The 22,917-nt window shown below is 43.2% G+C and overlaps 1 protein-coding gene across 1 annotated transcript; it reads left to right on the top strand.

Moving 5' to 3' along the window:
- The first annotated feature begins 1,735 nt into the window (after positions 1-1,735).
- Positions 1,736-21,822, top strand: CLIC2 (chloride intracellular channel 2). Its single transcript, XM_081964155.1, has 6 exons — positions 1,736-2,181; positions 10,451-10,560; positions 11,986-12,111; positions 16,385-16,491; positions 17,953-18,134; positions 19,133-21,822. Exons 1-6 carry the CDS (start codon positions 2,125-2,127, stop codon positions 19,292-19,294), a joined length of 744 nt encoding a protein of 247 aa, XP_081820281.1. The 5' UTR covers positions 1,736-2,124; the 3' UTR covers positions 19,295-21,822.
- Positions 21,823-22,917: the final 1,095 nt, after the last annotated feature.

Here is a 22,917-nt window from a genome sequence, read left to right as displayed (position 1 = left end):
AAATGCAATGTCAATGGACAAACATCACCAGCTTTTCCTCATGGCTTGTTTTGGAAAAGAAAAATAACAGCAACAGCATAATTTCCTCCAATGCTCGGCCTTTATTAAATTGTTTCGGAAGGAAAATCCAGAAGGGAAAGATTCTTCTGCATTTGCATTGTAAAGCATACACACAAACACACAAATGGTACAGTAAATTGATTTAGTGAATGGACAAGCGGTCTAGAGAAGGGAATGCTGCGGTGGGCTAGAGGTGGAGCTCTCACAATCAGGAGGCTGTGAGTTCCATCCTAGGTAGAGACAGATATTTCTCTCTCTGGGCACACTGAGAATATATCTGCTGAACGAAACTCCGCATTGGCAAGAGGGAAGGGCATCTGGCCAGTAAACACTCTGCTAGTTCTATTCAGTTGCCCAGACTCCACTCCGCAAGGGATTATGGGGTCATTAAAAGATGACGATAATGAGGACAAGTGGCCTAGAGAAGGTCAGAGAGACAGTTTGGTATCATTCTTCAAGGCTTCAGACCAGAAACCAGGCGACTGGGAGTTCTAGTCCCATCTTAGGCACAAAGCCAGCTGGGTGACCTTGGGCCAGTCACTTTCTCTCAGTCCTAGATAGGAGGCAATGGCAAACCAGTTCAGAAAAAGTTTTGCAAGAAAACTGCAGGCACTTGCTCAGGCAGTCTCCAAGATTCTGACATGATTGAATCAAGGGAGGAAGAGAGAGGGATGAGAGAGAGAAAGAGAGAGATGAGAGAGATGAGACACACACACACACACACACAGAGAGAGAGAGAGAGAGAGAGACAGAGAGAGAGAGACAGCGACAGGCAGACACACACACACACACACACACACACACACACACAGAGAATTTCAGGCAGTCAGCAGCAAGCTATGCTCTTTTAGAATCCATTCTATCCTCCATTCTCAAATCTGTCTGTCTGTCTGTCTTTCTGTCTATCTGTCATCTACCTACATCCACTCATTCACCTACTTACCAGCCAGATATCCACCCACCCATTCATCCAGGCATCCATCCAATTGTGATTCATGATAAAATGTTATATAAAATGGAGTATTTTTCTTCAGAAAGACCATCCAATCATGTTCTTCTTCTTGGAGAGAGCATTCCACCCTGTGGTGGGATTCAAAAATCTTTACTACCGGTTCTGTGGGAGTGGCTTGATGGGCATAGCAGGGGAAGGATACCGCAAAATCCCCATTCCCTCCTGATCAGCTGGGACTCAGGAAGCAGAGAATAGATAGGGGCAGGGGCAGTCAGAGGTGGTATTTGCCGTTTCTCCGAACTACTCAAAATTTCCACTACCGGTTCTCCAGAACCTGCTGAATACCACCTCTGATTACACCTCTTCTAGCGCAACGGTCACTCTTCTCTCTTTCTAGAGAGCATTCTGGAGCGTGACTAGAACCGGTTGGGAAGTGGGATCGTTCAGCTGCTCACCTCCACAGCAGTCTCTATCCCAAAATCACATTTTCATTCCTGTAAAGTCCGGAAATCGCCCCAAATTTGTTACACCGTTCCTTTGATTCATGGACGGGGCCATTTATCTATGTAAAAACTTCATTTCATATGGGAAATGAGTTTGTAAATAAAATGTAAGGATGTCCTTGGGTGGAGTAATTCTCATACGGCAGAAATGTATGAAGTGAGTGACCTCTCTATCTACTGAGGTACGAGATGCTTCCCGGCTCACTTCCTGTTATAGAAATTCTGGCAGCTGCGGAGTAGCACTCCAGCAAAGGACTTATTCTGGGTCGCTTCTCTGAGAAATAGACATCTGGCTCTTTTGATATCACGGAGAAGAACGTGGTATGTGGCTTTCTGATAAACCGTGTTGCTGAGTCATGGCAGAGAGGTCTTTACGGAAATCCCCGTCCAGCTGGTAGCAAGTTACTCGGCATACCACCTCACGACTTCTGGCTGAGACAGGACAGACACTTCCAACCAAGGGCATTTCAGGCATGAAATGTCATCGTCTCCCTTAGAGAGTCCCTGCCCTGAAAAATTACCCAGCGCATCGGTGGGGAAGCCTGGTGGCAAACAATCCATGGTGGGAAGGAAGATCTCAGCAACAATTGGTGGCCAGCTAAAGACAGGATGGCGAGTTGGCTTCGTAATCCCCTAAAGGACCCCGAGATTGAGCTGTTTGTAAAGGTCAGTTCCTACTCGTTGCAAAGGTAGGCTTTGGGGCAAGTGTCAGAGGCCTTGTTCAAAAAATAAATAAATAAGCAGTTGTGGGTCAGAATACCAGAGGACTGGCAAACCACAACAGGAAATCATAAAAACGTAATGGGGATGATTGTGGATGGCTGAGACCTTTAGGTCTAGAAGAGTGTACCATTATGAAACTATGCTACTACTTTGGTAGATTAAATTAAGGTTTCCAGACATTTGCTACTGCGTGAGCTCTATCTTACTAATCGTTTGGTTAAGAGCTTGGGTGTGGCCATTTAGAAATCTTGCCTCCTGTTTGGAGCTGACCAAATGTTTTGGGTTTTTTTTTAAAAAGTTTTAAAAAGTTTTTATTTAATATGAAACAAAAAACCACTTTTATGTAAACAGTGTGTTGCCTTGAGTGCAATCAATTTTGAGAAATAATCATGATAACAAATAATCATTCATAACATTGATGCTGATCACATAATAATATTATTTGTTTATCCCCTATAATAAACCCTCCTTGTAAAATTCATCCTTATATGTTATAAAATTAATCTTATATGTCCATATTTCTAACTTCTGTTTTTATTGTCTAGCCATTGATCAAATAAGTTTCGTGCTAAATAAATATTCAGTTTCTTCCTTTTCCTTGATTTTAAGTGTTAATCTATCCATTTCTGCACATTCTAATATTTTTCCTATGTACGGATATCATTACTTTTTCCATTGTTGCACAAACGCAATTCTAGCTGTAGTTAGCCTGTGTAGGATTAAGTATGTATTCCTTTTATTAAATTTTTTCCAGTAGGATGCGCAAGAAAAATACTTCTGCTTTCAAATCTATATGTTGCTTTATCATTTTTTCCAACTGAGCTGACCAAAGGTTCAAGGGCTGATTTTGCTGATCAAAAGACTTAGTTGGGCATCATTAGAGTGGTACTCTTGTGATGTTGTTGCAATTAATTCTTAGTACTGTACTAAGCTAAAAGTAACATGGATGAGATGAGGGAGGTAGGATGGAAAAAATCCGGTGAGATCTAGCCAAGGATGACACTTTATACTTAAGTCTCCCTGCACTGTTGTATAACTCATGGTGGAAATCCTGAACTCTGATACAAGAACTTGAACTCAGTTAGAATTCACAAGTAAACTTAATCCTTGTCCTCTTAGGGAGGCAAAAAAAATCAGAGGTGCAGTTCCTTTATCCATGTGTGAACCAACTTATGGGGAAAGTGAGTGTTCCTGAGTTAATGATGTACCAGACAGCTTTCTCTTTCTAATCCCTTTTTAAAAATTATTCTTCCTTTTCCATTCTCCCTTCCCCTTCCAAAACAATTATGTGCAAGTGCCATATTCTGTGCACTGATATGATTCTGATGAAATTAATTCCTATCCATAAAAATGGATGCCACAATAAATTGGGTGGCATTTAATAATGTTGGTTGGCTGCTCTTAGAAAAGATTTTATCCTTATACTTCTGTGTAAAGACTTCATTCTTTGTGTAGTTGTGACTCATATAATTCAGCTTTCATAACTGCCTTCAACTCCAGCCTCCTCCTCCTTCTCTTTTTTTCTTCTTCTTCTTCTTCTTCTTCTTCTTCTTCTTCTTCTTCTTCTTCTTCTTCTTCTTCTTCTTCTTCTTCTTCTTCTTCTTCTTCTTCTTCTTCTTCTTCTTCTTCTTCTTCTTCTTCCTCCTCCTCCTCCTCCTCCTCCTCCTCCTCCCCTCCTCCTCTTCCTCTTCTTCCTCCTCCTCCTCCTCCTCCTCCTCCTCCTCCTCCTCCTCCTCCTCCTCCTCCTCCTCCTTCTTCTTCTTCTTCTGGAGACGAGTTTTGACTAGGGAGTTACTATGTTTGTAAGTAGCAAATTTCTCTTACTGAAAATCTGCACCAAAATACATAAGGAGTTTTCGTAAAGGGCCAGAGGCAGAGCTTCCTAGCTTGGCCCCAATAAATCTAAAGAGCAACTGGTTTAAAAAATTGATACAGCTCATCCTTCCAGGGATTTATGTGGAAACCGTTTGCTGTGGTAAGAGCCGTGGTGGTGCAGTGGTTAGAATGCAGTTTTGCAGGCTAACTCACTGTTCACTGGCAGGAGTTCAATCCTGACCGGCTCAAAGTTTACTCAGCCTTCCATCCTTCCCTGGTTGGTAAAATGAGGACCCAGATTGTAGGGGGCAGTAGGTAGGCTGACTCGGTAAACCACTTAGAGAGGGCTGGAAAATACTGTGAAGCAGTATATGACTCTAAGTACTAGTGCTATTGCTGTTGTTATTGCCCTTCCTTCCTTCCCTCCCTCCCTCCCTTTCTCCCAGTGTTTAGAATGCAGTATTGTAGGCTGACTCTGCCCACTGCCAGCAGTTCGATCCTGACCAGTTCAAGGTTGACTCAGCCTTCCATCCTTCTGAAGTGGGTAAAATGAGGACCCAGATTGTTGGGGGCTGACTCTGTAAACCGCTTAGAGAGGGCAGAAAAGCACTGTGAAATGGTATATAAGTCGGCTATTTCTATTAGGAGCCCTGATGGTGCAGTGGTTTAGAATGCAGTATTGCAGGCTAACTCTGCCCACAGCCAGGAGTTCGATCCTGACCTGCTCAAGGTTGACTCAGCCTTCCATCCTTCTGAGGTCAGTAAAATAAGAACCCAGATTGTTGGGGGGCAATAGGCTGACTCTGTAAACCACTTAGAGAGGGCAGTAAAGCACTGTGAAGTGATGCATAAATCTACTGCTATTTCTATAGCTCATGCATAGACCATTATTTCTCTTGGGAACTTTAAGGTGTGTGGACTTCCCCAACATGCTGGCTTGGGGAATTCTGAGAATTGATGTCCACACATCTTAAATTTTGTCAAGATTGAGATGCACGGTAGCAGAACATGCTGTTTTGCCGTGGCGTTTTGGGTGAACCCAAATTATGGCTTGTAAACCAGGCTTTAAGCCTTTAACATGTTTGAGCATTAAGCTGAATGTGATTGAAATGTTTTTAAAAAAGATCCTTCAAAAGACCTCAGGCAACGTGTAAATTAACTATGGTTCCTCAGGTGTGCAATAGACAAGTCACTCTGCTTTCAGGGTCTTGATTCTGCCATTTGCCACAATTTGGCACTCAGCTCTAGCTGGTAGACCAATTTTCAGTTCTGCAATAAAAGCTGCAATAAAAATCTCAGTTCTAATTTATATGAAAGCTGGGACATGACCACTGAAGTAAAGACAAGGCTAGAGAGAGCTCAAACAGCATTTCTTCAAAATGAAGGAGGACTTCTGCAGTCCCAACATAAGCCTGAAAATCAGGCTCGTCAGATGCTACATCTTTTCTACCGCTGCTCTACGGAGTGGAGAGTCAGTCTCTGACAGAAAGCCACTTGAAGAGACTAGAAGTATTTGAAATGTGGATTTACAGGCAGCTGTTACGTATAAGTTGGGATGACAAAATCAGAAATGAGGAGGTGATAAGCCGCCTGGGAAAGCCAAGGGAGGTCATCAAAACCATTAAAAAGTGAAATAATATTTTGGACATGTGATGCGACGCCCAGAAAAATACAGCATCCTTCACTTAATCCTCCAAGAAAAGATTGAAGGCAAACAAGGTCCAGGCAGAAGAAGAACATCCTGGCTTCAAAATCTAAGGGTCTAGTTTGGACAAAACTCAGCAGCACTTTTTCATGTGGCTGTTGGTAAAAACAGGATTGCCAGCATGATCACCAACATCTGATGACTGATATGGCACAAGAAGAAGATAATAGAAACTGACTTGTAAATTTTCCTATAGCCTCCTATATAAGATAAAGGTAAAGGTTCCCCTCCACATGCATGCTAGTGATTTCCGGCTCTAGGGGGCGATGCTCATCTTTGTTTCTAAGCCGAAGAGACAGTACTGTCTGAAGACGTCTCCGTGGCCATGTGGCCGGCATGACTCAACACCGAAGGTGCACAGAACGCTGTTACCTTCCCACCAAAGGTGGTTCCTATTTTTCTACTTGCATTTTTACATGCTTTCGAACTGCTAGGTTGGCAGAAGCTGGGACTAGTCACAGGAGCTCACTCGGTTATATGGCGCTAGGGATTCGAACTGCCGAGCTTTTTGATCGACAAGCTCAGTGTCTTAGCCACCGAGCCACCGCGTCCCTATATAGTATTCCTATAATACTATAAACTGGGACTCTATTTGGGGAGAAAAGCTCTCCTTGTTCTTAAACCGGGAATCTTCCACTTAGGCGGGGTTGTCCAGGGAAGAGGAACGGAAATAAGCCAGCTCGTGAGAAATCCTTTCCACATTGTACGGTCAGAGCTTAAAAGAATATGCATGGAAAATTCTGATCAATTCAGCTACCGCTTCCTTATAAGATCTAATCAAAAGGAATAGAAAGGAGGAGGGAGGAGAATGGAGAAAGCCTCCGATGACTCATAGGGAAAACATTTGTGTTTTTCTTCCACACCTTTCCTTCTGGGGTTTCCCTCCCTCCTCCTTTGCTGCAAGCCGACTGCACCAATACTTTGTGTGGTGTCCAAGGTTCCCCCACTGGGAGGACTGGCTGTGCTCGGCAATCCTTTATCTCATTTCCTGAACAACTCACAATCGCAGACCCCGAAGACGAAGAAGGCTACAATAGGCTGGCAAGGCACATGGGGAGTTTTCGGTATTGCTTTCACCCCTGATCCAGCCCGCACCTAAGGAAGCGGAAATCATGTGCTATTTGCTTTGAAAACAGAACAAAACAGTCCTGCTCCCTTTCAGTTAGGAAAGATCTGTTCGGGCAGCAGGGATCTGCCCGAAATAGGACTGGGTCAACTTTAGGAAGGAACCCAAAAGGTGGTTTTCAAAAGATGACTGGACCTTTCTTGGTTTTTTTAATCTTTGAAAATGTTTCGCGTCTCATCTCGTTCCGAAGAAACCTCTTAGAAGAGAAGCGAAAGGTTTTCAAGAGGAAAAAAAAAACACTAAGAAAATCCAGCTGTCTTTTGAAAAGCACCTTTGGGACAAGCATGACCCGGGTGGTTGAGGATCTCCATAGTCTTCTGAATATGCAAGAGAAAGTGAGAAGCTCCTAATAACAGAATAGCAGAGTTGGAAGGGACCTTGGAGGTCTTCTAGTCCAACTCCCTGCTCAGGCAGGAAACCCTATAGCCGGGATGGCGAACCTATGGCACGGAGGCGTTGCCCTGTCAGCTGGCCAGCGCACATGTGCGCGCTGGCCAGCTGAGTTCAGCCTTTTTAAAAGTCATTTTTCGCCCTCCCCGGGCTCCAGAGGCTTTATAGGAGCCTATAAAGTCCCTACGGGGAGTCCCTACGGGGAGAGGGGGCGGTCTATAAATTTAATAAAACCTAAACCTAAACCTAGCCTGGGGAGGGCGAAAACAGGGTTGAATTGTTGGGTCTAATGGGTCCCTAATGTTCTTTGAGCTTATTTCTCTTTCTCTATTGTTAGGTAGGTAATTTCATCAGCACAAGGGACGGTTAAGGTTTGCTGGCTGTTTTTATATAGCCATTTGTCCAACCAGCCATCTAAAACTATACCCAGCATGAGATGAGGACATGTATTTAAAGCCCAGCAGGGAATGAAGCTATGTCTGCTTGTTTTTTCTGCCCTTTTGTGGTTGTTGTTGTTCAGAAAACTCCACTTCTCCAACAGGTTTCGATCACTTAAACATGAGCCAGCAGCCCAAAAAGCTAATGCAATCCTTGGTTGAATAAACAGAGGCATAGAATCAAAATCACATGATGTATTAGTTCCACATTATAAATCCTTAGTAAGGCAACTGTCAGGCCTGTAGTTATGTTCTTTTTAGGATCTTTGGCCTGCCACACTTTCTTATAATTTCCTATGCTGTTTCATTAGTGTAGTAGTTGGGAGGGAGGAATAGAAAGGAGTAGGATTGTGGTATGTATTGTTATCATTCTTTTATAGAAGCCAAGGTCATCTTTTGTCTCTGCACCTCGACACCTGACCGGAAGCAGAGGGGTGTAGATGTCAGCGTGGAAAATGATGATTGGAACATGTGATGGATTTGTGGGTGTGGGGATAAGATCATGAACTTTCAACTGGGTGGAATTCCAGGATGCAAATCAGAGTTGGAATTCCATAGCCGTGCTAACATGCCTGTTATGAATAAATGGGAACTTTAAGGAAGATTCTGCCTTGGACAATGATTTATTTCATACATGGTATTTAGAACGCTAACAGCAACACCTGGAATACTGCATCTAGTTTTGATCACCACAGAGGTTTTTAAAGGAGAGACAACAAATACAATAACAGAATTGGAAGGGATCTTGGAGGTCTTCTAGTCCAGCAGTCACCAACTGGTGGTCACCGAGAAAATGTTGTTGGTCCCCAGAAAAATTATTTGCATTTTTTATATTGCACTAAATCAAGGGTCCTCAAACTATGGCCAATGGGCCGGATACATGCAATGAATGTTTGTGTTGTTGCAGAGAGTCTCCCCCTTTGGGGTCTTTTTGTGTGGGTCGAAAGGGGGGTAGGACAAGAAATAATGGATAGAAACTAATCAAGAGGGGGGGAAGCAATTTGGAATGAAGGAAAAACTTCCTAACAGTAAGGACAATTAACCAGTGGAACAACTTGACTTTAGAAGTTGTTAGGTGCTTCATCGCTGGAGTTTTTGAAAGAAAAGACGGAACAGCCATTTGTTCAGAATGGTATAGGGTATCCTGCTTGAGTAGGGGGCTGGACTACAAGATCTCTAAGGTCCCTTCCAGCTCTATTCTTGATTGGAGTTAATTAAGGCTGACTGGACAAACAATCATGTACAAACAGCAGCAAACTTCACTCCCCCATTCATTGTTTATATTAGCAAGCTCAGTAACAAAAGCACATCTGTAGGAAGACTCGGGAGAGGGGGGTGTTGGTGTTTCAAGCATTTTCAATGGGTGGAGAGAGCTCCATTGTCATCAAGGTGTCATTTTTCTGCTGAGTTAATTCAAACCGAAAAGAAATGCTCTAGCATGAAATTCCAGGGGTTTAACCCCTTTGAGGAGAGCAGAGAGACCGCATCTAGAAAGCTAAACAAGTCGGGCTCAATCTAATTGCTTGTCACGGAGAAAGTGTCACTCAGAACAAATATATCACTTTTCGGTTTTAGATTAGATTGACAGAGTTGGAAGGGACCTTGTAGGTCATCTAGTCCAGCCTCCCACCCAAGCAGGAGACCCTACACCATTTCTGATAACTGGCAGTCCAATTTCTTCTTGAAAGCTTCCAGTGATGAAACTCCTACAACTTCTGAAGGCAACTTCTGTTCCATGGGTTGATTGCTCTCCCTGTCAGAAAGTTCCTCCTTATTTCCAGGTTGAATCTCTCCTTGGTCACTTTCCATCCATTATTTCTTGTCGGGCCTTCAGGTGCCTTGGGAAATAGCTTGACCCCCTCCTCTCTGTGGCAGCCCCACAAATATTGGAAGACTTCTATCCTGTCTCCCCTGGTCCTTCTCTTCACTAGACTAGCCATGCCCAGTTCCTGCAACCATTCATCATATGTTTTAACCTCCAGTTCCCTAATCATCTTGGTTGCTTCTTTCTGTATTTTTCTAGAGTCTCAACGTCTTTTTTATAGTGTGGTGACCAAAACTGGATGCAATACTCTAGGTGTGGTCTTATTAAGGCTTTATAGAGTGGTATTACTACCTCACTTGATCTTGATTGTATTCCTCTGTTAATGCAACATAGGATTGCATTGGCTTTTTTGGCTGCCACCACACACTGTTGGCTCATATTTAGTTGGTTGTCCACTAAGACTCCAAGATCCTTCTCACAGTCACTGCTATTAAGCCTGATTTCATCCAGTCTCTATGTGTACTTTTGGTTTTTCTTGCCTAAGTGTAAGACTTTACTTTTCTCTATGTTGAATATCATTTCATTAGAGAGGGCCCAGTGTTCAAGTCGGTCAAGATCCATCTGGATCTTGAGCCTATCATCTAGGGTGTTGGCTATTCCTGTCAGCTTAATATCATCTGCAAATTATTAAGCTTCCCTTCTTTTTTTATTAGTATATAGGTGCAGAAGAGTCTTCCTTCCTTCCCTTCTCCTTCCCTTCCAATTTCCTTCCTTCCCTTCTCATTCCCTTCCCATTTCCTTCCTTCCTTCCCTTCTCATTCCCTTCTTTCCCTCTTTTTATTCTCTTCTCATTCCCTTCTCATTCCCTTCCTTCCTTCTTCTCATTCTCTTCTCATTCCCTTCTCATTAAGTTCCCCTTCTATTCCCTCATCTGTCGTTTATGAAGATATTGTTTTGTTTTGTTCCTATGGCAGGCTGGCTTGGATGGACAGAACATTGGAAATTGCCCCTTCTGTCAAAGCCTCTTTATGGTGTTATGGCTCAAAGGTGTCAGATTTAATGTCACCACCGTAGATATGACCAGGTAAGAGGGACGGAGGTGAGATTTCATGCATTCGCCATTCATTTGTGAACACAACTAAAGTCTTGCGTTTAAACCAAACTAGCATCCGAAAACGACTGAGTGAATAGAATTCTTTCTTGGTCAAGTGTGATTGGACACACAAGGAATTCCAGTGCAGAAGCTCTCAGTGTACATAAAAACAACAAAGGGATAAGTCACATATCATAAATCATAAGCTACAATCATACATCATAAGCTACAATCATAAATCATAAGATGCGAATGATTGATAAATCATAGGCTACCAATAGTAGCAGATGAGAAGATGAGAAGATGGAAAAGACGAGAAGATGACAGGGGTAATAGCAGCACATGAGTCAATATTATTAACGGGACCTTGATCAAATCCTGCAACATATACTAAGGAAAAGTCTGCACAAAAATGTTCAAGTTTGTGAAAAGATGGTTAAAAGAGGCAGCATATCTGGGAAATTGCAAACTCCGTTGCAGACATATTTGTGCAAGTGTCCAACAAAACCCAGGCAAACTTCAATATTTTTTTCAAGATCGGCAAAGCAAAATCGAGATTTTTGACCACCCTTTGCAGGTGGATCTCTAGATATTCCTAGGAGTTAAATGAAGAGTGAGCTAAGGAAAAAGAAGAAGAAGAAGGTAAGATGGAGTAAGATGGGGAAATGAAATCAAAGTCAGGAGCATCTTTATTTATTTACTAGCCAATAACTCAGCGTTGCCCAGGTATTTATTTATAGGGGGAAAATGTCCGGACTGAACGTAATTTCTAATGTTGGATTTTCCCCCTTATCGGAGGGATCCTCCTAGTGGAGCACTGTGAAGCTGTTACCATGGCAACTCCACTGCGCTGCACAGTAGAAGCCATTTTGTGGCAGTACAGTAGAAGCCATTTTAAGGCACAACCGTCTGTATCTTAACGGAACACACATCCCGAGGGGTGTTAGGGGTGTCTTACCCCCTCAGCACTTGTTTCCAGAGAGTAAGTCATCTGTGTATTAAGTTTGGTTGAAATTGCTCCAGGCATTGCAGAGTTATGCTGGAATACACATACGCACACACATACAGAGCCATTTAGATAGATGATAGATAGATAGATAGATGATAGATAGATAGATAGATAGATAGATAGATAGATAGATAGATAGATAGATATAGATATAGATGATATAGATGATATAGATGATATAGATGATATAGATGATATAGATATAGATATAGATATAGATATAGATATAGATATAGATATAGATATAGATATAGATATAGATATAGATATAGATATAGATATAGATATAGATATAGATATAGATATAGATAGATATATAGATATATAGATATAGATATAGATATAGATATAGATATAGATATAGATATAGATATAGATTCTTCCTCTCTGTTGTAATTTCTGTTTAGGAAACCGGATGAGCTGAAGGATTTGGCCCCTGGCATCAACCCTCCATTTTTAGTCTTCAACAAGGAGCTGAAAACAGATTTTCTGAAGATTGAAGATTTTCTGGAGCAGACCCTCTCCCCGCCTAAGTATCTTCATTCCCTATTTTGAATGTCCATTCAATTTTCTTACTCAAATTTCTTTGCAAATTTTATGTAGTGCAACTTGGAGGGGGAGAGCCTTTGAGAGCTCTGGCTAATAGAGTTGGAAGGGACCTTGGAGGTCTTCTAGTCCAACCCCCTGCTCAAGCATTTGACCCCATATCATTTCAGACAAATGGTTGCCCAGTCTCTTGGACAACCCTCCAATGCACCTGAGGGTAGAACAAGAAGCAATGGGTGGAAACTAATCAAGGAGGGAAGCAACTTAGAACTAAGGAGAAATTTCCTGACAGTGAGAACAATTAATCAGTGGAACAGAAGTTGCCTCCAGAAGTTGTGAATGCTCCAACACTGGAAGTTTTTAAGAAGATGTTGGATAACCATTTGTCTGAAGTGGTGTAGGGTTTCCTGCCTAGGCAGGGGGTTGGACTAGAAGACCTCCAAGGTCCCTTCCAACTCTGTTATTCTATTCTATTTGTTGTCTCTTCTTTAAAAACCTCCAAAGCACCTACAACTTCTGGAGGCAAGCCATTCCTCTGGTTAATTGTTCTCACTGTTAGGAAGTTTTTTTCTTTAATTCTAGGTTGCTTCTCTCCTTGACTAGTTTCCATCCATTGTTTCTTGTCTTGTCTTCTGGTTCTTTGGAAAATAGGTTGACTCCCCTCTTCTTTGGGGCAGCCCCTCAAATATTGGAAGACTGCTATCAGGGTTACCCCTAGTCCTTCTTTTCTCTATACTAACCATACCCAATTCCTGCAACCGTTCTTCATCTGTTTTGGTCTCCAGCCTCTTCGTTATCTTAGTTGCTCTTCTCTGCATTCTTTCCAAAGTCTTGTTGGAATTGTTGGGAGAAATGTCCTTCTGGGTTCAGTTCCAAGTGGGGGGAAAGACACTGGAAACATGGAGGCTGCTTGGAAAGATGGTTTAATGGTGGACAGGACCACATGGCTTGAGCTCCTGAACAGAAAAGGGGGATCAGATGCTTCCAGATGTTGGGTGAAGAAGAAAAGAGAGAGTGAGATGCTGAAAGTCCCTGGTTTTATGCCTTCTCTGGCCTTTGACCTTGTATTCTGATTGGTTGTCAGACTCCCATGGGGGCATGCAGGGGCGACTTCTAGGTTGTGTTTTGAGTCCACGTTTGGTTGAGCATTGCTTCTTCCCAGGTGCCCTGTGGTGAGATGGGTAAAGGGCTCTCATGCCTTAATCCCATCACCCTGGAGCTGAAGGGGGGATCTTTGTTATGTAGAATAGACTGGATCAGGCCTTTTAATGGCCCCTTGACAAAGGTGGGGGCTATTAAGAGTGAGTCTGTTTCCTACCTAAGAGGCTGTTTCTCCATTTCTGATCCAGGGAAATATAATATTCTGCCTTTTTCAATATTTCCCAGGAGGTTTCATTTCTCTACGAGAGGGGTGGGTGCTAACTTCCTACAATCTCCACGTACAACTAGGTCTGCTTTGCTCAAGGTCATTTAACCTCTGCTTGGAAATTCTGAATTGCTGCTGACACCGAAGGACCAATGCATGTTGCAGAGATGGCTTCTGGCAGAGAGGCTGCGATCCGATGGCGATGAGAGAGGGACAGCTTGCAAGAGCCATCTGTTTCCCACCAGGACCAGGGAGGAAATGTGGTGGCCAGAGAGATTAAAAACAATGGAGGGAAGTCAAGCATCGGACGGAGGACAAATGGGAAAGCTAGGGGAAAAGAGAAAGATGGGCGCGTTTTCTTGCGAGGGGGTGCAAATGCTGCAAGAAAGGGTCACATTTGTGGGTTATGTGGGTAGTTTTGTGTCTCTTTACAGCGCCACCAAGGCAGGCTTGTTTAAGATAGCCCCCTCCCTCCCTCCCTCTTTTTTTTAAAGGATTAAAAAGTAGCCACGGAGCCAAAAGAAATGCTCAGCTCCAAAGGTTCGAAGGAAGGCCAAGATGCGCTCATTGTTGGCAACCACTGTCTGAATTGTCTGGCTGCAGCTGCAGTAAACAGGAGGCTCTTGAAAGGACAAGAGCCCCAAAGGAGAGCATTCCTTGCAGCGCGTCACACGTGTGGTGGGGGGGAGGGAGGCATAATCTGTCTTTTTAAGATACAAGAACAGAAAGTTTCATGCCTTTTATCCTTGCTTAACATGGCAGCCAAACCCAAATATTTCAGACAGTATTCAGTATGAAGTGGAGAGAGGTAACAGGTATAGTGTTATCTCTCTCTGTGTGTGTGTGTCTCTCTCTCTCTCTCTCTGTCTGTCTCTCTGTCTGTCTTTCTCTATTTCTCTCTCTTTCTCTGTCTCTCTCTCTTTCTCTCTCTCTCTATCTGTCTCTCTCTGTGTGTCTGTCTGTCTCTTTCTGTCTCTGTGTGTGTCTCTCTCCTCTCTCTGTCTCTCTCTTTCTCTCTCTCTCTCTCTGTCCCTCTGTGTGTGTGTGTGTGTGTGTTTGTCTGTCTGTCTCTGCCTCTCTGTCTGTCCCTCTGTGTGTGTGTCTCTCTGTCTCTGTCTCTGTCTCTCTCTCTCTCTCTCTCTCTCTCACACACACACACACACACACACACAGAGAGAGAGGAACTGCAGTCCATGAAGTGGGCTTCCAACAATGAGCATCCCTTCTGATGTCTTGGACTACAATACCCATCATCCTCAGTCGGCACGGTCTTTAATTTAGGGAAATAAAGCAGCCCAGATCACTGGATGGGCCACGTATTAAACAAACAAACAAACAAATGTTGAGAACTGTAACCCATCCCATCCGAAAAGGGACCAGTCTGGAGGAAACTGCCACAGATTATGCCAGGAGAACCGTGTTCTTTTTAATGCTCTCGGCTTCTCAGTTGCATTGTGGAAACTCACCAGAAAAGGCACTAAAATATCCAGAGGCAAATGGAAGGATAAGAAAATAGAGAGGGCTTGGTAATGTTGCTCTCTAGCGGCCAAAACGTTGAATTGCTTGTAGTTAGCTCTCTGTCTCTTTTTTGTTTAGCCCAGGGGTGTCCAAACTTGAGAACGTTAAGACTTGTGGACTTCAACTCCCAGACTTCTGGGAGTTGAAGTCCACAAGTCTTAACGTTCCTAAGTTTGGACACCCCTGGTTTAGCCTGAATCCTGAACGCCACCACCCCTCCTCCCCCCTCCTCCTTCCCCTCCCTCCTCCTAGGTGCAGAAGACCTGCAACCTTTAATAATTCCCAATGTTCATAAGAAGATTCCACATGATGAGTGGTGCGGTGGCTTAGAGGTGTTGCTCTCGCCTCACAATCAGGAGGCTGTGAGTTCGATCCTAGGTAGAGGCAGATATTTCTCTCTCTCTGGGCACAATGAGAATAGATCTGCTGAACAAAACTCCGCATTGGCGATAGGAAAGGCATCCGGCCAGAAAACACTCCGCTCAGTTCAGTTGCCGAGACTCCACCCCCGCAAGGGATTATTGGGTCATGAAAGGGAGATGACAAGGAGATTTCAGATGATGCTCTTTGGCTTCTAGGCTACAGTAGCTGAAACGCACAGCTTGCAATTGAGCAGCCCTGATTGATTAAGCATTTAATTATTTCCTTGCTCAATGTGTCTGACCCCTTCTCACAAGCTTGCTTTTAATCTGCTGGGTTCTATCCCCTTAAACTGACTATTTCTATAGTACATGGAGTTGCAAGCAGATAAAGATATTCCTCCATTTCACTCTGTATCTTTGTAGCATTCTCAAATTTACATTCCCGGTTTCCTTGTCATTGCGATCTAGCCCAAAGGTCTCCAAACTTGGCGACTTAAAGACTTCTGGACTTCCACACCCAGAATTCCCCAGCCAGCATGTCTTCCCCAGCCATGGCTGCCTGGGGAATTCTGGGAGTTGAAGTCCACAAGTCTTAAAGTCGCCAAGCTTGGAGGCCCCTCTGATCTAACCTAATAATAATTGTAGTCTAATAACATCCTTGGTTATTAGTCTAGAATTCTATCATAAATTGCTTCTTACAAGAATTAGACGTTTGTCTAATTCTTGTAAGAATTAGTAATTCCACTTTTAATTCCACTAATTCTTGTAAGAATTAGTAATTCCACATTACTAACTCCACTTTGTAATGGTGGAGAAAGACTGTTCTTATTTCTTACCTATCTAGGACTCTGGTTATTCAGGTTTTTGATCCCAGGTGAATCATCGTTAACATTTTCTGCGTTAAAAGTCTTGTCTGTCTTCAGAGATTGATTTCTGTAACAATTGATTTGGAAGCAAATGTCTTGTGTTATTCATTGGTGTGGTGGAAAACTAACGTCGCCATTTCTTGTTAAGGTACCCACAGCTCACCCCCCAAAACAAGGAGTCCGTGGATGTGGGCAGAAACATTTTTGCCAAATTCTCCGCATACATCAAGAACCCCCATAAGGAAGCAAATAAAAGTAAGGAAGAAGGGAAACACTCTTTAGGGGGGAAAAAACTCTTACAAATGCTAAGCAAAATTAGCCACCATTCACTATTCATTTACACCATTTATTCAACAACCATTCGAAGTCACAACAGCACTGAGAAAAGAGACTTATGACCAGTCCTCTCACTTACAACCATTCCCCATGCTCCCCTGATCCAAATTACAGGGCTTGGCAAAACGGCATGCATTTAGGATGATTTAATGTCCCAGGTCAGTGAACATCATTTGTAACCTTCCCAGATGGCTCCCGAAAAGCCAAGTCGATAGGGAAAGCTGGTTTCGCTTAACAACCACATGATTCACTTAACAAGTGTGGTACCGAAAGACCCGTGGTGGCGCAGTGGTTAGAGTGCAGTACTGCAGGCTACTTCTGCTGACTTGCCGACTGTCTGCAATTTGGCAGTTCGAATCTCCCCAGGCTCAAGGTTGACTCAGCCTTCCATCTTTCCGAGGTGGGTAAAATGAGGACCCAGATTGTTGAGGGCGAGAGGCTGACTCTGTAAAATGCTTAGAGAGGGCTGTAAATCACTGTAAAGTGGTATATAAGCCTAAGTGCTATTGGGAAGGAAGGAAGGAGGGCACAGTGGTTAGAATGAAGTATTGCAGGGTAACTTTGCCCACAGGCTGGAGTTCAAATCTCACCAGGCTCAAAGTTGACTCAGCCTTCCATCCTTCCGAGTTGGGTAAAATGAGGACCCAATTGGCTGACTCTGTACACCGCTTAGAGAGGGCTGTAAACTACTGTGAAGTGGCATGTAAGTCTAAAGTGCTATTGCTATAATGAACTCTGCCCACTGCCAGCAGTTCAATCCTGATCAGCTCAAGGTTGACTCAGCCTTCCATCCTTCCGAGGTGGGTAAAATGAGGACCCAGATTGTTGGGGGCAATGGGCTGACTCTGTAAAATGCTTAGAGAGGGCTGTAAAGCACTGTGAAGCGGTATATAAGTCTAAGTGCTATTGCTATTAGGAGCCCTGATAGTGCTATTGCCTTTCCTTCCTTCCTTCCTTCCTTCCTTCCTTCCTTCCTTCCTTCCTTCCTTCCTTCCTTCCTTCCTCCCTCCCTTCCTTCCTTCCCTCCCTCCCTCCCTCCTAGTGGTTAGAGTGCAGTATTGCAGGCTAATTCTGTCCACTGCCAGCATTTCGATCCTGATCGGCTCAAGGTTGACTCAGCCTTCCATCCTTCTGAGGTTGGTGAAATGAGGACCCCAATTGTTGGGGGCAAAATGCTGACACTGTAAACCGCTTAGAGGGGGGCTGCAAAGCCTTGTGAAGCGGCATATAAGTCTAAATGCTAGTGCTATCACAAAGCAACCGCCTTGGTTAGCAATGAAAATTCTGATCCCCACTCTGGCCGTAAGTCAAGGATCATCTATAATCCATTAGAAGTGAAGAACGATGCATTAGTTTCCACCTCTTTTTCTTGTGCTTCAGGTTTGGAGAAAGCTTTAGTGAAAGAGTTCCAGCGCTTGGATGATTACTTAAGAAACCCCCTGCCTGAAGAAATTGACCAGAACTGTGCTGAAGACATTCTGGTTTCTGAGAGGAAATTCTTGGATGGAAACCGGTTGACGTTAGCAGACTGCAACCTTCTTCCCAAACTCAACATCATCAAGGTGAATCTATCTTGCTCTTTGATGGACTTCCATTTCTTTTTCTCAGATGAGTTACAGCCCCTGTGTTTTGTCTTCCTTTCTCATCCAAAGGTGCGGGGAAGCAGTTTATTGGTGAATTGTAGTAGCAACCCTTTGATCTCAGTCTCTCCGGTCTCTATTGTTTGGAAATTTAAAAAGAAAGGAAGGAAGGAAGGAAGGAAGGAAGGAAGGAAGGAAGGAAGGAAAAATATATCTGAATAACAAATCACCATATACTCCCTTTTTATGATCCTGTAATCCCTTAATTCAGGGTAAAGTCAGGCAACTAGATGGAGCTGAGCATTTACTGGCCGGATGCCCTTCCTGCTGCTTACATGAAGTTCACAGCAGATTTTTTTTTCTTTGCGTGCTAAGACATCTGCCGCTTTCAAGAATTGAACTCTCAACTTTCCAAGTGGGAGGCAAGCGTCTTCACCACTAGGCCATTGTGCTGCTCATAAATATATATGTATATAAAACCCGAAACTAGGTTGGGTCTTGTAGTGGCAATGCGGAAGACCACTCTTATCCCGAGGAGTTTAGTGACCCATTTTGATTTTGTCTTCATATTAAGAAAAATATTAGAAGTCTAGAGCTTGTTCTTAGCTAATTTGCTTGTTCTCCGCTCTTGCTTGCTGAATAAAGAAGATGGGAGGAAAATCTTCATATAGCAACAGCACTTCGACTTATATACAGCTTCACAGAGCTTTTACAGCCCTCTCTAAGCAGTTTACAGAGTCAGCTAACAATCTGGGTCCTCATTTTAGCTGCAAAACGGTTAAAATTTCCAACTTTCATTTCCCATTAATAAGATTAATAAGAAAGCTTAATTTTTCCCCCTTTATTTACTGGTTTGCTCATTGTCTCTGGATCCAAAAGAACCAGTTGCCTGGGTCCCTCATCCTTTGCTCTGACACTCAGAGATCTGCTTATTTTCTCACTGGCAAATCTTTCTCCATTGCTTCTCTCCCATTTTCTAGATTGCTGCCAAGAAGTATCGCAACTTTGAGATCCCTTTGGAGATGGCTGCAGTTTGGCGCTATCTCCACCAGGCTTATGCGCGGAATGAGTTCAGCCACACTTGTCCAGCTGACGAGGAGATCGAACGCACTTATGCCAGCGTGGCTAAGAAGATGAGCTAAAGTCCAAGCTCTGGAAGTTGGTGCCTGCAAAGGTCTACCGGGGAATTGGGTGTGCAATGCTAACCCCAAGCTGAATATTCTTCATATGCTAGTCTTAAAAAAAATACTTGGTATTTTTAGGGGGAGAATCATTATAGTCATCTTTTCCTGCCAAACCTTTTGACCATGAATTGGTCATATATGAGAGATTGTGTACACTTTTCATGGTGCAAAGGTAGTTAAATCTGACCCTCCAGCATGGTTAGTTCTGTTAAGAGATTCCGGGACATTTTTGCAAGGCTTCCAAGAATCAACTGATCAAACACTACCTTGTTGAAGAGGATTACGTGCCTCTGCAACTAGAAAGGATATTTTTTTCCATCCAGACTTCTAGGTTGGGGTTTAGCAATAGCCTGATCACCACCCAGAGGTAGTATTCAGTCCGTTCGGACCAGTTCACTCCAACAGATAGTGGAAATCGCAGGTGGGTGAAAGGGGAGTGGGCTTTTGCAGGAAACAATCCGTTCGTTCGTTCATTAGATTCATTTCAGGAGTGTGAAGATCTGTCCCTGAATCTCAGAGACTCTGTGCCCAGTCTTTCCTTGCACAGCACCTCATTTGGGAAAATATTTACATGGCAGCTTTCCAAGCTAGGTAAGGTCCGTGGTCATAAATATTCCTATGAAAGACTTTGCTGAATGGGAATGAGAGGAACTCACATTCGTTTAATAAAAGGGGTTTTGTTGGGACCAGGACTCTGCCTCCTGCTTTTTGGGGAAGCCTAGATCACAACACTTACTTCAGCTTTCCTTTGTTTTTCAAACCTGTGAAGGTCACAGATGCAAGGATTGGTCCTTTTTCATCACTATCATAACTTTGAGATCAGTCACACACGAGGCAGTTACTAAACAAGGACGACCTGTAAGAGAGGGCAGTGATGTGTAAGAAGGACACACTCAAGAGGGAGGTAAAAACAGATCTGTGTATCGCAGGGGCGAACTGGCGGAAATACTCCCATTAACCTAGTTTGTAGATTATCCTAAACCATGCTTGTTTTTAATCTCAGCATGGCATGCAAGCCAGGTGGTTTATTTAACAAGCTTTTTTAAAAAATAATAATAATACTGGCTTAGCTTTACCTGCAAGTCAAACCATGGCTTGCCTGGTTAAGACTTTAAGGAACAGTTATCATCCTGCTTATCATTTTGCACCATTTTCAAGTTCCTTGGCATCAGGGCTCTGCCCTGTGACCTCTCTTGGGGAAACAGGTGTTTTGTAAGTTAAAGTGGTCCATCACTTAAATACGTAACATAAGAAGATACTGTAGATCAAGGTGTCCAACCTTAACGACGTTAAGACTTGTGGACTTCAACTTCCATAATTTAGAAACAGATAACAGATGAACAGAGTTGGAAGGGACCTTGTAGGTCATCTAGTCCAACCCCCAACCCCACCCCACCCAGGAGACCCTACACCAGGGGTAGTCAACCTTTTTATACCTACCGCCCACTTTTGTATCTCTGTTAGTAGTAAGATTTTCTAACCGCCCACCGGTTCCACCGTAATGGTGATTTATAAAGTAGGAAAGTAACTTTACTTTATAAAATTTATAAAGCAGAGTTACAGCAAACCCCTACCACCCACTATGAAAGCTGGAACGCCCACGAGTGGGTGGTAGGGACCAGATTGACTACCACTGCCCTACACATGTCTGACAGATGGCAGCCCAGTCTCTTCTTGAAAGCCTCCAGTGATGAAGCTCCCACAGCTTCAAAGACAACTTCTGTTCCATGGGTTGATTGTTCTCACTGTCAGAAAATTCCTCCTTATTTCCAGGTTGAATCTCTCCTTGTTCAGTTTCCATCCATTATTCCTTGTCTGGCCTTCGGGTGTCTTAGAGAATAGCTTGACCCCCTCCTCTCTGTGGCAGCCCCTCAAATATTGGAAGACTGCTATCCTGTCTCCCCTGGTCCTTCTCTTCACGAGACTATCCATGCCCAGTTTCTGCAACCGTTCATCGTATGTTTTAGACTCCAGTCCCCTGATCATCCTGGTTGCTCTTCTCTGCACTCTTTCTAGAGTCTCAATATATTTTTGTATAGAGTGGTGACCAAAATTGGATGCAGTATTCTAGGTGTGGTCTTACTAAGACTTTATAGAGTGGTATTAGGACCTCACTTGATTCCCCAGCCAGCATGTCCACAAGTCCACAAATCTTAAAGTTGCCAAGCTTGGACACCCCTGCTGTAGATGAATCACAGCCCACTTGCAAAGCAAAGATAACAGATATTCATATAGTATTGGGAAACTGTGCGTGATTGAAGAGTGAAAGCCTTCATTTAACCTAAGTCATACCTCTGAGTTTCTCATGCAAAACACACATTAGGAGTCACAAAATACTAAGCCACAATATATCTAAGAGCTTTTCTATTTCCTCTGTGGCAACAAGAAAAGGAAAAATCCTGGCTTTTTTAATAAAAAAAATAGATGTGTCTGTTTACTTTGTATTCCTGTAATGATAATAAACTTTATTTTATATACAACCTCCACTGCTGACTTAGATGATATTTATGGTAGTTAAAGGTAAAGATTCCCTTCGCACAGATGTGCTAGTTGTTCCCGGCACTAGGGAGCGGTACTCATCTCCATTTCTAAGCCGAAGAGCCAGTGCTGTCCGAAGATGTCTCTGTGGTCATGTGGGCGGCATGACTAAATACAGAAGGCACACGGAACGCCGTTACCTTACCATGGTCCCTATTTTTCTACTTGCATTTTTTAGATGCTTTTGAACTGCTAGGTTGGCAGAAGCTGGGACAAGTAACGGGAGCTCACTCCGTTATACGATGCTAGGGATTCGAACCACCGAACTGCTGACCTTTCTGGTTGACAAGCTCAGCATCTTAGCCACTGAGCCACCACATTGCTTTTATGTAAAATAAACACATGGGTTCAAAGTGTTTCTTCCATCAAACTCAGCTACAATGTTGTAGACTGTTCAAGAGATGTTAAAGTCACACCTTACATCCAAAAATGCACAGATCCAAGAGAAAATACCTTCCAGAAATAATGTCCCTTAAGGTGCTTTTTCAAAAGGCAACTGGACTTTTTGTTTTCCTTGTAGATGCTTTGCTTCTCATCCAAGAAGCTTCTTCAGTTGTGGTTGAATGGTGGAGAATGGAAGGATTGATATTCCTTTGCACCATCTGGTCTTTAGTACTCTCTCTGAGTGATAACGGCAAGGAATATCAATATTCTTGGATGAGAAGCAAAACATCTTTGAGGAAAAACAAAGTCCAGTTGCCTTTTGAAAAAGCACAGAATGACCAAAATGACTGAGAATGTCCATAGACTTCCAGAAACAATAGAACTCTTTTGAGGCTCACTATTATAAAATCTTGCTGAAGATTTGATGCAAATGAAGTTTGATAAATCTCAAACCAAACTAAGGTAGTAAGTCAGCCTTTCCCCTACAATGCCCCTTCATTCTGAATAGTTTTCTTCTCAGGCTCCTTCTCATGAACAGTTGGAGTTCCCCACCGTGATATTTACAAAACAGGTGGAGCAGGAAGGAGAAAAAGAATAGAAACATTCTTCTAGCTCAGTGTTTCTCAAACTTGGCAACTTTAAGTCCTGTGGACTTCAAC

The sequence above is a fragment of the Natrix helvetica genome (assembly GCF_964273705.1).
Source record: "Natrix helvetica genome assembly, chromosome: 11".
Taxonomy (NCBI): domain Eukaryota; kingdom Metazoa; phylum Chordata; class Lepidosauria; order Squamata; family Natricidae; genus Natrix; species Natrix helvetica.
This window is presented reverse-complemented; position numbering and strand designations above follow the sequence as displayed.

Excerpts from the sequence above, each read along its gene's own strand:
- CLIC2 (XM_081964155.1), top strand. The coding sequence starts at position 2,125 with ATGGCGAGTTGGCTTCGTAATCCCCTAAAGGACCCCGAGATTGAGCTG. Across the intron at positions 10,561-11,985 it reads ACCACCGTAGATATGACCAG|GAAACCGGATGAGCTGAAGG; the intron begins GTAAGAGGGACG and ends ATTTCTGTTTAG. Across the intron at positions 18,135-19,132 it reads CCAAACTCAACATCATCAAG|ATTGCTGCCAAGAAGTATCG; the intron begins GTGAATCTATCT and ends CCCATTTTCTAG.